The 14,144-nt window shown below is 41.0% G+C and overlaps 1 protein-coding gene across 3 annotated transcripts; it reads right to left on the bottom strand.

Annotated features, from left to right (window-relative positions):
• Positions 1-847: 847 nt before the first annotated feature.
• On the bottom strand, positions 848-14,093 carry LOC113584969 (claspin). 3 transcript variants are annotated; one of them, XM_035528958.1, is made up of 24 exons: positions 14,027-14,093; positions 10,785-10,899; positions 10,104-10,465; positions 9,847-10,008; positions 9,153-9,203; positions 9,000-9,072; positions 8,573-8,675; positions 7,850-8,373; positions 7,571-7,756; positions 7,309-7,463; positions 6,654-6,868; positions 6,512-6,564; positions 6,208-6,392; positions 5,473-5,983; positions 5,330-5,384; positions 5,138-5,222; positions 4,936-5,027; positions 4,663-4,824; positions 4,066-4,187; positions 3,792-3,916; positions 3,436-3,553; positions 3,278-3,351; positions 2,098-2,259; positions 848-1,171 (listed from the first exon to the last, which is right to left on the bottom strand). In XM_035528958.1, the coding sequence occupies exons 1-24, from the start codon at positions 14,060-14,062 to the stop codon at positions 1,055-1,057; spliced, it is 3,843 nt and encodes a 1,280-aa protein (XP_035384851.1). In that variant the 5' UTR covers positions 14,063-14,093; the 3' UTR covers positions 848-1,054. The 3 variants fall into 3 exon arrangements, with proteins under 3 accessions (XP_035384851.1, XP_035384853.1, XP_035384852.1); XM_035528960.1 differs by having other exon boundaries at positions 7,646-7,756; XM_035528959.1 differs by lacking the exon at positions 14,027-14,093 and adding an exon at positions 13,284-13,609.
• Positions 14,094-14,144: the final 51 nt, after the last annotated feature.

Here is a 14,144-nt window from a genome sequence, read left to right as displayed (position 1 = left end):
GCAGATCAGGCAGTGAGAGCCTGTAGGGACAGAGCCATGGCGCTGCTGTCAGCACCCAGCATTGTGATCTGGCGTAGCAGTTACTGCACACTCAACCTGTGGCCCAATAGCTTTTGACCCCAGAAGGAACCTGGCAACCACAACAGAATTCATCTTTTGAGTTAAACACTGACAGTCACTTGTGAGAATGCTTTCCCTCACTGCTTATAGTGGCATCTTATAGAAAATGAAGTTCTCACTAGATTAGACAATCGTAACTACAAATTTAGTATTCTTAAGAAAATCACAGCTAAAAAGGAAAGGTCCACAGAGGGCCTGGGGCAAGGTTGGTCCATTTAAAAACTGCACAACTCAACCCTCATTAACAAGAGCCCCTGGCTTTTATAGCCAAGGACTAGTGGACCACCTCATTAGATGCCACCATTTAATTAGCCCAGGATAAAAGGCACCATTAGGGTGTCTACACCAGGACAGCTACATACTTAGGCTTCCATTTGGTTAGTTTTCAATTAACTCAGCTTTGCCCCAAGTTGCAACAATACAAGAACAGCATCTAAATCTTAAGGGACTATAAACTTTGGGAAGACTGTTCCAAGTGCTCACCTGCTCAGTGTAATCCCACAGCACCACTCAGCTAATTCATAATATGGGGAGAGTATGAGGCTGAGAAACAAAAAACTGAGAAAATAGAACATTTTTGATTATGCTTATGATTGCTGCAAACTGCGTTTATCAAGGGCTTTGTAGCAGTTATTACTGCATTTGCATCTAGTTTTGGTGAGAGCAGGACCTAGTTATAATCACACCATTTAGCCTAATTAATATAAAAACCTTCTCAAAACCAAAATCAAATTTAAAATACACTTTTAATTTACAATTCTATAAAAAGTTACAATCAATAAAAATTGTAATATTTACATGATAAACATCTAAAACAGACACATGCAAACAACAAGCAAAAACAAAGCATAAATGAACTGCCAGATTTAAATGGGCTGAGTCAACATGAGTGCAGGTTTGCAAGGTCAGTGATATCAGAAGAGTTGGCAATGGTTCAGTTCTCCAGATAACTGAAGATGCTTCTTGGAGGTCCAGGGAACTTCAGGGAATTCTCTAGACACGGTCGCTTGGCGACAGAGGCCAAAGACTCTGTCTGACCTCTTTTCTTGAACTGTAAAATTCAAGTAGAAAGAAAGGTAAGGGAAAATGTAGGTCCACACACACACACTTTTTTTTTTTTTTTTTTTTTTACATATGCATACACATTTCATTCAATAATCAAAAATGACTTCACCCACAAGTTTGCTATAGGGTTCCTCAATTTTTAAAACTTTTTTTTTTTTTAAATATCGGTGATAACTGAACAAAATTATAAGTCATAAAGCTTTATGAGCAATGGTGAAATTAACCTCTCTTCCCTCTCGTCTACGAAAGTTTGGAATTGCTCATTAGAATAAATTACCAATACTAAAGAGGCTTTATCAAAAAGAAAAAGCACATTACACACTGATGCTGGGGTAGATAGTAAGACAAATGAAATCATTTCTTGTTATACATGATATTGACACCCTGGTGACTGACATCTGTAGGTTACATGCCTCAAATTAAGCGATGACATGAAAAGATATTAGGAAAACTTGAAAATATTTATTATATCAATTACCATGTTTAAATTAAAAGGTTTCAGCTTACAGCCTGACAGATGTTTGTACTAATTACAGTGAATCTGACAATCCTTTTCTTTGAGATAACTGACAAGCACCAATTTACAATTATTTCTTGCTTCATAGGATGCCTCACATGTATTATCATTTGGGACCAAAAATACAAGAAAGGATTACAAATAGCTTGTCATAATAATAATAATAATAATAATAATAATAGTAATAGTAGTAGTAGTAATAATAATAATAATAATAATAATAATATAGGTACAGCTTCTTAACCATGCAATGAAAGACTATCTCCACCTAGTGGCTCAAGAGAACTTCAAATTAATCTCATCATCTTTAATTACACTATTAATCCAACCCACCTCACTATGTGTGACTTTGTTGTGTGAATAGTTTCAAGATCACATGCTCTATGGTAATGTACCTGCTTCCTGGGGCCAGAGGACACAGGTGGCTCCTTCTCTGGAGACAGTGTCTGGAAGAGGAATCCTCTTGAGTTCCGCGGGGCGAGAGGGTTGCCCTCTGAAATGTTGGCCAGCTTCTGCAACATTGCTTGCGGCTGACTGAGCAAAGATCCTCTTTTTGCCTGGAGGGCAGATGCAAAGTTTGAGAAAAGTATAAATACACAAAATGAAGAGGGAGAGAAACTGACAAGAGGACCTAGTAGCAAAAAACACATTAATGTAACTATAACATTAACTATAACATTAATGTAAATATAACATTATGTTAACTATAACATAATTTAGGAAGTTTTAATATTCACTATAAATGGCCAGTTTTTAAGGAAGTGGCTTTTCCGCATTTTGTCCCATTTATTTTAGCTGCAATTCCTGTTTATTTTAGCCGCTATTTGAAAATAGTATCGAAATTCGATCAGTGAAGGAGCATTCAAAATATTTTCTATGGGGCGGGGGCAGATGGTTTAAAATGACAGCATCCCTCTACTATGTCCAGCCAAGTAGACATGAAAATATTACCAAAAATGACATTTAGGGATATATTTAACAAAGTTAGTTGGCTAATAAAGGTTACTCAAGTTTAATAGACATACAATTAGAAGACTTTAATAATAAATGCTCAATATTTAGTTAGATAATTTCACAGAATATTGATTTGTAATAGTCAACTAAATACAAAATCTCAAACATGTGGCCTATGGATTGCTATGAGAATGACCACATGATATTGAAAATGTTTAATAGTAGTGTGATCATCCATATTGTGTTGTCATGCCTATATTAAACATGTGTTTGTGTACAACAGAGGTTTTAAGTACTACCATCCAAATGCACTAAGGAACTCAAGATGATAAACAATCCTAATAAACAAAGATAAAATTAACAGGATAGCAGCGGCATTGGCTCACTGCATATTTCGTTCTCTAACCTGGGATGAAATCAGTTTGAATCTACACCCAAAGAGAGTCATCAGACTTCTGCTCTGAGCCATATAATGCATTTGGTAAAGTACTTATGAACACTTTAGGAAAAGCCAAAGTGAATACATTAACCAAACAGGAATGTTAGTTAATTATTTCTCAGCAATAACCAAGAAAGGTATGAATGAACTAATTGGAGTTAAGACAGATGACAGATACTTACTACAGGTTGACATGGTTTCTGAAAGGGATTGAGGTTAGGGGCTGCCTTTTCTTGCACTGGCACGGATGAGGTCTCTATACACACACAGACACGGTCAGATGCTTGAGGAATACTTAAAAAGAGACACACATACACAAATAAATTGCTGTCCTATTCACCTCTCTTCTGGAGCGTCTTGGCAGTTAGTTTCTTGGCTAGCTTCATGAACTGGCTGTCCTCCTCTCCAATTTTCTCCTCATCCTCTTCTATGTCTTTGCTTTTAGCCTGAGCTTCAGACTACAGTAGGGACATGACACTGTTTCAGACTCAAAACCCTTTTAGGAAAAGATCAATCTTGGAAGGCATGAGATTAAACATAGCTCATAACTATGTGAGCATAGGATAGGAAAAAGCAGACTGCTCATAAGTGCTGTCATTATGAGAATTATTGTTTCTTGCCATTTTTGATGGTCTTTTCCTCCATCACTCATGCTCACTCGCGCGCGCACATGCGCGCGCACACGCACACACACACCTGTTCGCGCATCCACTGCTCTCTCTCCAGCCTCTCCTTTTGCCTCTGCAGGTCCTTCTGATCCAGTTCTTCATCCTCCTCTTCCTCCTCACCAATAGCATCAACCCCAAAGTCAAAGCCATCATCTGAAAGATGGTCCAGACACAATACAAAACATCAACCCAACATGGCAGGTATGTGCTGAAATTGTTGTTCTCATTTAAAGGTTCAATTACCAACCTTTGAACCAAAAATAGGGTTTAAAACTAAGAACCACACCCCCACCCCCACCCACCGATATTCTTCCAGCGGAAACGGCGCTCTCGACCAGGCCCATCTGAGTGAAGGTCTCCATCAGCCAGGTAATGCTCCTGATACAAACGTAACTTCCGCTTGTCATCATCTAGGACCTGCTTCCTAAAAACACAGCCCAGCTAAAAACCAGCAAAACCCAGTATAGCAGAATGTCACAGTTCTAAAACCAATGTTTATGCTAAAATTAGGGTGCCATAAATTGCACCCTTCTAGACCACAACCTAGTGGTAATTCTGTCCTGCTGAAATTTATGTTGATATGAAAAGACACTAAAATAACTAGCATGCAACAAAGTCTGTAATCATCAGTAAAATTTTGATATCATTTTGACAGGATTTTGTTCCACTTCTATATTATTAAACTGCATGAACAAATTATTTTACATAAATACTCCAGCATGAAACAGGTCTAATTTCTGTCAGAACCCTGAATGCTAAAATGGTTGGACATTTAGTACTAGAATATTCCTTTAACATAGGCAATTAGCTGAAAATTCTCTGATTCAGCAGTTTACTACCACCAGTACTAGAAAACCACATCAGTGTATGACCCGAGTCTTTCCCTGTTTCAGACTTACATGTGGATTTTATTAACTTGGTCCATCAGCTCTTCGTCTGATGGAAGGTCTTCCTGTAGTTCCTCTTCTTCATATTCATCACCCCCCTCATCCTCCTCATCCTCGCTGCAGACATCGCTGCCCGACAGCTCAGCCTCAGAGTCCACAAACTCAGTGATGTGCCTGAATGTAGACAAGAGCCAACTTTAAAAAGACATCAGTTACTGGGGGTAGGGACTAAAGGAGATTTTATTAGCCAACACAGCAGAATGAATGAATGAAATCTTAACTTACATTTTCCTTTTGTCTTGACGCTGCCCAAATACTGCCTCTCTCTCTTCTTCTATCTCACTCTCATTCTCTCCATCAGAGTCCTCCTCATCCTCCTATGAAGTCATAACAGCTTGGTAAAAGTAATTAAACAAACACTCACTCTCTCTCACACACACACACACACACACACACACACACACACACACACACACACCTCACTTACCTTCTCACTGGCACTGTCTACATCTGACAGCCGAAATTCACAATTTCCCTCTTCTTCCTCCTCCTCCTCCTCCTTCTTTTTGTCCCTATTAGAAACCACATGGTGTCGGTTAACGATGCTCCATACTGAAGAGAGCTTCACAGTGCTAAACCATGGATGACACAGGCAGGTCAGTATTCACTTTAGAATTACCTGTCAGATGCATTCTCAAACGCAAGACTTCGCATGGATCTCTCTGAAGACGCAGCTAAAAGATGAAGAGAAAATTGAATGGATGCCAAAGCACTTCAGTTTAAAATGGTCTCAAGGCAATTAAATAACTTTAAAAAATGAACCTGGGCTGCCTGTGAACTTGCCCGAACAGAGGGCAAGCAGCTGATCCATGTATCCTTCCGAGCTCCCACGACAGCCCCTGTCCTGGTTCTGTGGCTCTAGCTCAGCTCTACCCTCTCTGGGGGTGCCACTGGCTGTTGCAGGCTGCGTGGAAAAGCCTCCAGAGCACAGGCCCAGCAGCTCATCCTCGGCCCCAGACTGGCTCTGGCCTGAGCCAAAGCCCCCGGAGCAAAGCCCCAGGAGCTCGCCCATATTGGCGTCCATGGCGTTCTCGTCCAGACTCTCCAGCAGGAGCTGGCGCTTATGGGAGCGTCTGGGGCCACCGCGTGGACCCACATTTAGGAAGCCATCAGCATCTAACAGCTGAGACTGTGTGTCCTCCTCCAAGGAAAAGGGGCCCTGCGAGTCGCCTCCACCCAGGGGAGCAAGCTCTACTGGGGAAGGCATAGCATACAGGTCCTGGGAGTCTTCCACAGGGAGTGAGAGGGAGGGCTCAGATAGCTTACCAGAGCTCTGAGAGCAAAGAAAAGATGGCGAGAAGGGAGGGAGAATGCAGGACAGGAGAAAAAGACAGGATAAAAATAAAAAGGTACAGAAAACAGATTAAGTAAAGATGAGTGGATGGGAGGACAGAGCACCTCACGTGTAGAAAAACTCCATACAAGGATTAAAGAATCTCAAAATTGGATTTAACTGGCATTGAATTGAAGAAGTTTAGCTAGCTAAAAATGGCTGACCTTGGAGGCTGAACCGAGAAAGCTTTGTCTTAAGAGGCAGGGCGAGGGTGAGCGGAACACACCCGCTGACATGCCTCTACCTGCTGCCCGGTTAGACGGCTGGTAGGATGGGAGCGTGGCGGCAATTAGCTCAAAGCTGCTGTTGTGACTGTTGTCCTTAGTCAAGGAGATGGCATCCTCATCCTCTGTGGCATGGAGGAAAACAAACACAAACAAGCTTGTCTTTGAGGCAGCAAACACTCATCAACTGTTATCCAAATTATTTTTAAAGGGTACACTTTGAAGCTTGGTGAAGTGAACTCACCCATTTTGCTGTCACTTTCTTGACCAGCTTGCCCAGCTTGTCTGGCACAATCTCTAAGAACGATACAAAATTTCATTTTAAATAGAATAAAAATATGATTTTCTTCCTGTCTAGCACTTCCTGACACACATAGGACACTCACCCTGTTCGGGAACAGGAGCTGCCTGCAAACAGCATCAGAGTACCATCAGTGTCTGGGGTGGGAGAGGGACTTTTAAAGCCAGAAGGACTCTGCTTGGCTGCTTCACCTCTGTCTGCTTCAGCCACCTCCTCTCTCTCCATTCCATCTTCATCCTCCTCTGCCTCCCCAAGACCTCCCTCCTCATTCTCACCATCACCTAATAACTCATCCACACCCTACAAAGTCAGTTTGAAGTGGAAAGAGACGTTAATCTAAGAGGGACACTTCCTAAAAATAAAATGCACCATGAAATCTATCAGTGTTCTTCCCAAGCTAGCATCTTGATGCAAGCTGCTTTGTAAGTGTTCATAAGAGTAGACAGCTTTAGTATAGCTAGGGTTAGGCTGCGTGAACCCAAATTATTACACCTCACTTGTAAAATATTAAATGTATATAAAACTAAACAAAATGCTAAATCATGTCTTGTTTGGCTCACTGGAAAATGCTTACAACATAGTGAGGAACAATGCATGGATACCTAAGCACCTTAAGAGAACAAGTTATTTTAACCACACAGTAAGGTTAAAAAATGCTAGTAAAATAAGCAATGAGGTCTTTCAGACAAACAAAACCAGTATTAAGATCCTTCTAATTAGACTGAAATTGGCACCGGTACCTCTTCATCCTCTGAATCTGTCATCTCTTCTTCTTCCTCTTCCTCGCAGTCTTCATTGTCAAGTCGATGAAGGGCAGCACGACGTTCTCTTTCTTCCTGCCTGCGGATAGCCATGGCTTGCTGCAGACGAGACTTCAGCAGAACCAGTTTCTCCCCTGAAGAGGGACAGTCCAATGATACAAGCCAGCAGAAAAGCTCTATTAAAGAGCATAGTGCAGCAAGATATTTCATTGCAATATTGCATGTAATGTGCTCATTGCACCTGGCTTAGAGTAAGTAGGCTCCTCCTCTTCCTTGACTGTGACTGTGATGGATTCAGTGTGGAGCTCCTCCTTACCAGAGGGTATGGTATCCTTTCTCACCACACTTATATTCAAGGAATGTTCTCCTCTAGAACGTGGAGCAGACTGGATGTGTCTCAAGAAACGCTCCTTCAGTGCCTGTAAAGCTGAGATATTACAGACACAGCATGCATTCTAAATGTCTGAAAGCAACAGAATAAAAGAAATCGTCTTCTGCACAGATACAGAACCACTCTCACCAGGGTTAGCCGGAGGACACTCCAGCTGTACAAAAGCTCCGTCATCTGCACACAGCTTTGCTACAGGGGGTGGTTCCAAACCAAGATCACGCAGCCTGGCCAATTTGTCTTTCCTGGGTTTAGCCACTGCTGGTTCTGGTGCAGCTGCGGCAGATGCAACCTGTTCCAAGGGCACTGTCCCATACTCAGACTGCTGAACTGGGACATGCTGCTCCTCATGGTCCTGTTTTAGAGATCCAGCCATCTCTGACACCTCTATATCAGGAATAGTGCTTTCCTCCTCTGTATACTTCTGGAGCTCTTCCTTTGATGAAACTCCTGGCTGGTCTTCTGTGGTTTTAATAGCAGCATGGGTCTCCCATTCATTTGCAGGGTCCTCTGGTTGGGCACAGCTGGCTGGGTTTGGTCTTTCCAGGCACAGGTCAGCCTGAGGATTTGTACTATGCACAGGTGTTTTAGATAGGCTGCATTCACTGTGGGCCACTGCAGAGGCTTCTAATACACAGGGCTGGTATTTGGCAGACCTTGAGTGCAAGGAGAGTGACAGAAGTTTGAATCAGTATGTTGAGGAATGTGAGGAGATACAATAGCAATACAGGACTAGGTGAATTTAAAAAGTCAAATGTACCACTGATATTTCTAAAGCAGTCAGCGCGACCAATTACTTCTTTCCCTGCATACAGAACATTGGTGTAAAGGAATCATTATGCTAAATTTGCATACTTTAACAATGCCATAGCAGATCCTACAGGACGGGCTCTACTCTTGAAGAACTGGTGAATATCCTTGGGCTTGGGAACATAGTATGGTAGTCCTATAGAAGACTCTGCAGATATAAAAAAGAAACCACAAAAGCATCATCAGCATGTGTACATGTATTTAATCACAATTAACAAACATAACCCTCCCACTACATCCTTCTATTGAATTCTGCCCCTTGAAGTGGAAGTGAACTTTCAGTTCAACACTTTAATAGTGTCCAGGATGACAATTCATTAAGAATAACACTACTTCTCAATACATTTTTGTAAATATGGACAGGTTAGTGAACTCCCCCAAGTATGGTCTTTAGATGGTGTTCCTCAGTCAGAGTGCATGCAGATGACCAGAGGAATGATGCCAATGGGCTATGATTTCAGGACTGACTAACCTCTCACAAGTCGCTGACTCTCACTGTGGAGCTGTTTCATGGCCTCCCTACTGGCCTTCGCTGCTTTTCTCTCCTGAGATCACAATCCAAACATATTTCAGGCTCAGCAGAAAAATGAACGCACACATGGAGAACAAACAAAATTCTTTATACCTTGCGCTGGGGATTGTCATCCTCCGCTTCATACTCATCATGCAGATGGAGCTGTACTCCGGAGAAATATAACTGTCAATGCACAGCAAAACTCTACCGAGATGTGCAGCGCAATCTAATACGATTTAAACTAATATGATCCAGGACAGAGCTTTGGCAATTTATATGCATTTCAAGATTATTCTGTGGTTTTAAAGTAAATACATCTAATCTGAAATTAAACTATTTATAGTTTCAATATAAATGAGCAAGAAATAGAGAGAAAAACATGACAGCCTGAATTATTAGTAATCACAGAATTCAAGTGATTTCTGTGGCCCTTTTGCATCCATATAGTTTTTGAAAAATTTACATTTTATATTCAGTACTGCTTGTCTGCAGAATGTTATCTGTAAATCAAACTTAATTATTAAATGTTTCTTTGCATTTTTCGATTTAACAAATTGGTATCATACAATAAGATATTCAAGCAATGACAAAAATAATTAGTTCCAAGATACTATGGATTCTCCACCAGAAACTGGTAGGCATAGGAACGGGCCTCCAACAAATCTGTGCCTACTTCATTCTCTGAATGCATGAAATACCTTGTACCAGATTCTACGATCAGATTATTCCCCTATATATTTGTTGAAATCATGTCCTAGATGAGTGCTTGTGCCCGTAAAGCTAAAAAAACGTGTCCTGCTATAACCTTGTGGTTGGCCTTTTGCCTCATAGCATCTCTGATGGCTTCTAGAGACTCTTCTTCCTCCATATTCCCATCTGACATGTTATCTTCCAGCTGAGCATCAAACAGATCACCATCACCAAGCAGACAGCCACTATCATTGAGAGTTTTTGGCAGATGGGACTCCTGTGAACAGAGCGAGTGAATGGTGGACAGCAATGACAACATGTATTCATGTTTCTTTTATGAGTTCCCCCCCAAAAAAACCCAAATCAACTCACTTCATTGGTGCTTCCCTTTTCTTTCAGTCGTTTCAGCAGAGCACCCTGACGCTTCTCCTTCTCTTTGCGTCTCTGTGACTTCTCCCTCTTTTTGTTCCCATACTTAGCTTCACCTTGAAGCAATTCTGTCTCTGGCTCACTCTCATCAATGTCCACAGCAATGCGAGAGATCCTCTTTGACTGACTCTTTTCTACTTGTTCAACCTCGCTGGTCTTTGTCTCCTCTCCACTGGATTCTGACAGGACAACAGTCTTGGCCATCCTGGCCCCTTCCTCCTTCTCATTGTCACTGTCACTGTCACTGTCCTGCAGAACCTTCTGAGAACGTGCCTTCCGGTTCACGACAATGTCATCATCTGAATCTGGAGAACAAAATGCTTAAATAAGGCTTTATGATTTAAAATGCCTCCTAAATTATGCATGAGCACACACACACACAGTATGGCAAATTGGACTCCTGTGTACATACACAGTGTGTATGTACAAGTACACACCCACCATAAGGTTTAATAAAAACATAAAACATGACAAGACAAAAGGAAAACACAAGAAAAACAGAGCTGTAGTTCATCATACAATCTATACACACAATCTCAAATTAGAATAACCAAGTTTCTAATCCCCCATGTCTGAACCATCTGTACATATTTCATAACACATTATAAATATGTAATGAATTACCTCCTTGAGCATCATTGACAGTTGCTGTGCTCGTGCTAGCCTCCTCTATAGGTGAGCCTACACCACTATCTGAGTCACTTCCTGTGTTAGGGCCCTCAGCAGGGAGATCCACAGTCTATAAACAGCAAGTACACACCAAACATTTTTGTCAGTAATGTTCTCCTGTTAAAGTAATTCATAACATAACTATGCCAATGCTAAAAGAAAGCTTACAGGTTTTCTGCTCTTTCCCTTTTGGGAAAATTAGATCAAAGTTATACAGCTAGCACAGTGGCAAGCCATTTCTACAAAGTACAAGTCTTTGTAGCGTGATGCAGAGCATTATGGGATTATGGGTATGCAGAGAATCCATATGCTCACAGAAGGGCCGACGTGCACACTTATGAAATGTCAACTACATGTTGCGTAGAGGAGTGCATCCAGTGAATGCCGAGTAGCTATCTGGTAGCATTGGTGGCAGGTCATGAGAGCCAAACAAATCAACTTAAAGCAGAGGATGCACAAACAAAACGAAGCACTCAAGATGTATGGGGTTAAACATTTACACAAAATGTATACTTAAATAGATATACATTTATATGAGAATGTCTGCATTTGACACCTACACTCAGAAGTCTTAAGGCTGAATAATAGAGTATGTACATCAAACTCTGCAATGGCTTCTGAGGCATGCTTAGAGGCCACAGAGTGGGATGTGTTCTAGAAGGACTAAGAAATTGACACCAATGGTCTAGGCACCTGTGTGTCTAAGTATGGCAACTTCTGTGAGGACATGATTATCTCTTCAAAAAAGGTCAGACGCATCCTCAACAAACCATGGATAATCAAAGACATCAAGACACTAAAATAGAAAACATGCCTTCATGGCAAGAGGCAAGGAAAAGGTTCAGCACATTGAGAATGACCTCAAGATAAAAGATGAGAGGTGAATCTAAAATACAAAAGCAAAGTGGAACAACAGTTGAGAGAATGAGTTAAAAACTGTATGGAGACAGATGAGGAAAATAACAGCAGTAGTGGAAGGGAGCAAGGAGAGGGTTTAAAAAGAGATAAACAAGAGTTTAACCTCTTCTTCAACAGGTTAGGCTCCCAGCCCCCCTCTACTGACAGCTGCCAAACAGCCATGAACTGAACAGAATTTCTGAAGATTGTTGGGGTTCATTCCTTGGAAAGAGTGATCTGGTGCAACTTCACTGTCCTACAGGGTGCTTGGTAAAAACAAAGGCTGTAGAAGAGAGTGACTCCAGCAACACTCAATGACTGAAGAATTACACATTTTATTCATAACCAATGCATTTCAGTAGATGGCCCTTCATCAGGGTTCCCTATTAAAGGCATAAAGACCTTGAACCCCGATTATGGCCCAAATGCTGAAACACATTTGGTTACAAATAAAGTGAGTAATTCTGTAAACATCAAGTGATGCTGGTTTTATGCTTTTCTAAAGTTTCTTGGTGTTCACACCAATAACAAACTGGACTGGGAACAAAATACAGATGCACTTCTGAACTACACCTGTTCTTTCGAGCTGTATGCAGGGATTGGAACATGATGAAGGACCTAAACAGCCTGAACAAACTGGTCAAGAAAGCAGAGCCCATAAAAGATAGGTATTTTATCATTTATTTTTGCATTTTTCCTATTCTTTTTTTCTTTATTTATGTTACACTTCACATTCTGCTACTTGTAATAAGTACATTTCTCTCAAGGGATCAATAAAGTTCATCTTATCGTACAGAGCATACACATCAAACACTCATTGTGATCAATATTTAAAAGCACAATCGGCAAAACTCCATTGCCAAACATCTGAGTTTTAGATCAACTGTAGGCTTAACCACCCTATAGCACGGACAAAGCTCCTTTCCCAAAAGACAAAATAGAGAAGCGCGACTAGTTATCTAGCGAGTTACCTAGTTACCTAGTTAAAACAGTAAATGATACGCTAACTAGTTACACGCTAAAAGTTGGCAAATTTGGTAGACATGGCATAATTAACGCTATCCATCTATGTAGCTAGGTTAGCTAACTAGACAGCTAAAATTAAGTTCAGCTATCTGGCTAGTGACTCCAGCTAACAACCAGTTGAATAGTTAACGCGATATCTAGTTAACATTCAAAGTACCGAGTCGTATTCTAAGGGCAAACGTGAAGCTAGCCGTGCAATCCATACTAAAACAGGTTAACCCTAGCTAAATATAATGGCATTTAATATAGGTTAGCTAGATTAACTGGGTTGGCTAACTAGCTAAGTCTCATCTGCGACCAAACAGCTAGCTAACTAACTGATTTAACGCTAGCTAGCAAGGCTTAATGTTGATTTTTATGGCCTTCGTAGCACGGCAATTGCCGTACAACTATTTTAGCTAGCAAGCTAGATGTTAATGAATGATTGTATCTAGCTAGCTATTGTACCAAAAATCAAACTAGCCAGCTAACGAACAAGATAGTCAGCTAATGAAATGTAAAATAAGTACAGATATTGGCGTGTTACATTACCCGCTGGGAGAGAAGCAGGCTCATCTTTTGTTGGGGTGTTATTCGGTGTGAAAACGCATTAACGACTCCAAATTACCAGTTACCTAACACCAAAGGTTTTTACACAAATGTAATCCGAGTCTGTAGTTTTCACGTATGTAAATGTAGCTGTATCGAGTTAAGTATTGTTACAATATACGAGCAAAAGCAAACAACCCGCCCGATGATCCTCGAAAACGGATAAGACTTCAACTTTTCGCGCGCAGGACTGAACCGCTTTTCTCGAGGTCATCCGAGCTCTCTGATTGGACCAGCGGTTACTAGGCCCTCCAGGACTGCCCGAGAAAAAGATTATTGACACAATTGCTTCGGTGTAGAATGTAGCTCACGTCGACCGGAAAACACGTCTCTGGTCGTTTTCCTACTTGTTTCACAAACAGCGAGACTGAAAATAGCGTGGACATGTACTATACCCAAGCTCTTAATTTCCCCGACCGTTGAAGGTTATATAGGCTATTGTCTATTAACTACCAAACTCAGAATTTTTCAATCGAACAGCACGTCGATTTCTTACTAGCATTCAGTTCAGATGGCATAACTGGTGTGTACATTGATTTAATATCGCCTACATGCAACAGACGTGAGCTGCAATCATTTATCTGCTGCAATCATTTATCTATTAGTCTGCAACCCTACCTTTCAGATATTGAACTAATTTAGAAGTAAATGTTAAATCTCAAGAATTTTGCAAACTGGCTACTAACCATGCTTATTTGTATGCTAATGATAACTCTTAACATTTATCAAGTTCCATTGACACGGAAAATGTTTTCAATGCTACGCATGCGCACAGAAACGAATACGTTCTCACGCATGCCCAGT

This window comes from Electrophorus electricus, chromosome 8 (assembly GCF_013358815.1).
Source record: "Electrophorus electricus isolate fEleEle1 chromosome 8, fEleEle1.pri, whole genome shotgun sequence".
Lineage (NCBI taxonomy): Eukaryota > Metazoa > Chordata > Actinopteri > Gymnotiformes > Gymnotidae > Electrophorus > Electrophorus electricus.
This window is presented reverse-complemented; position numbering and strand designations above follow the sequence as displayed.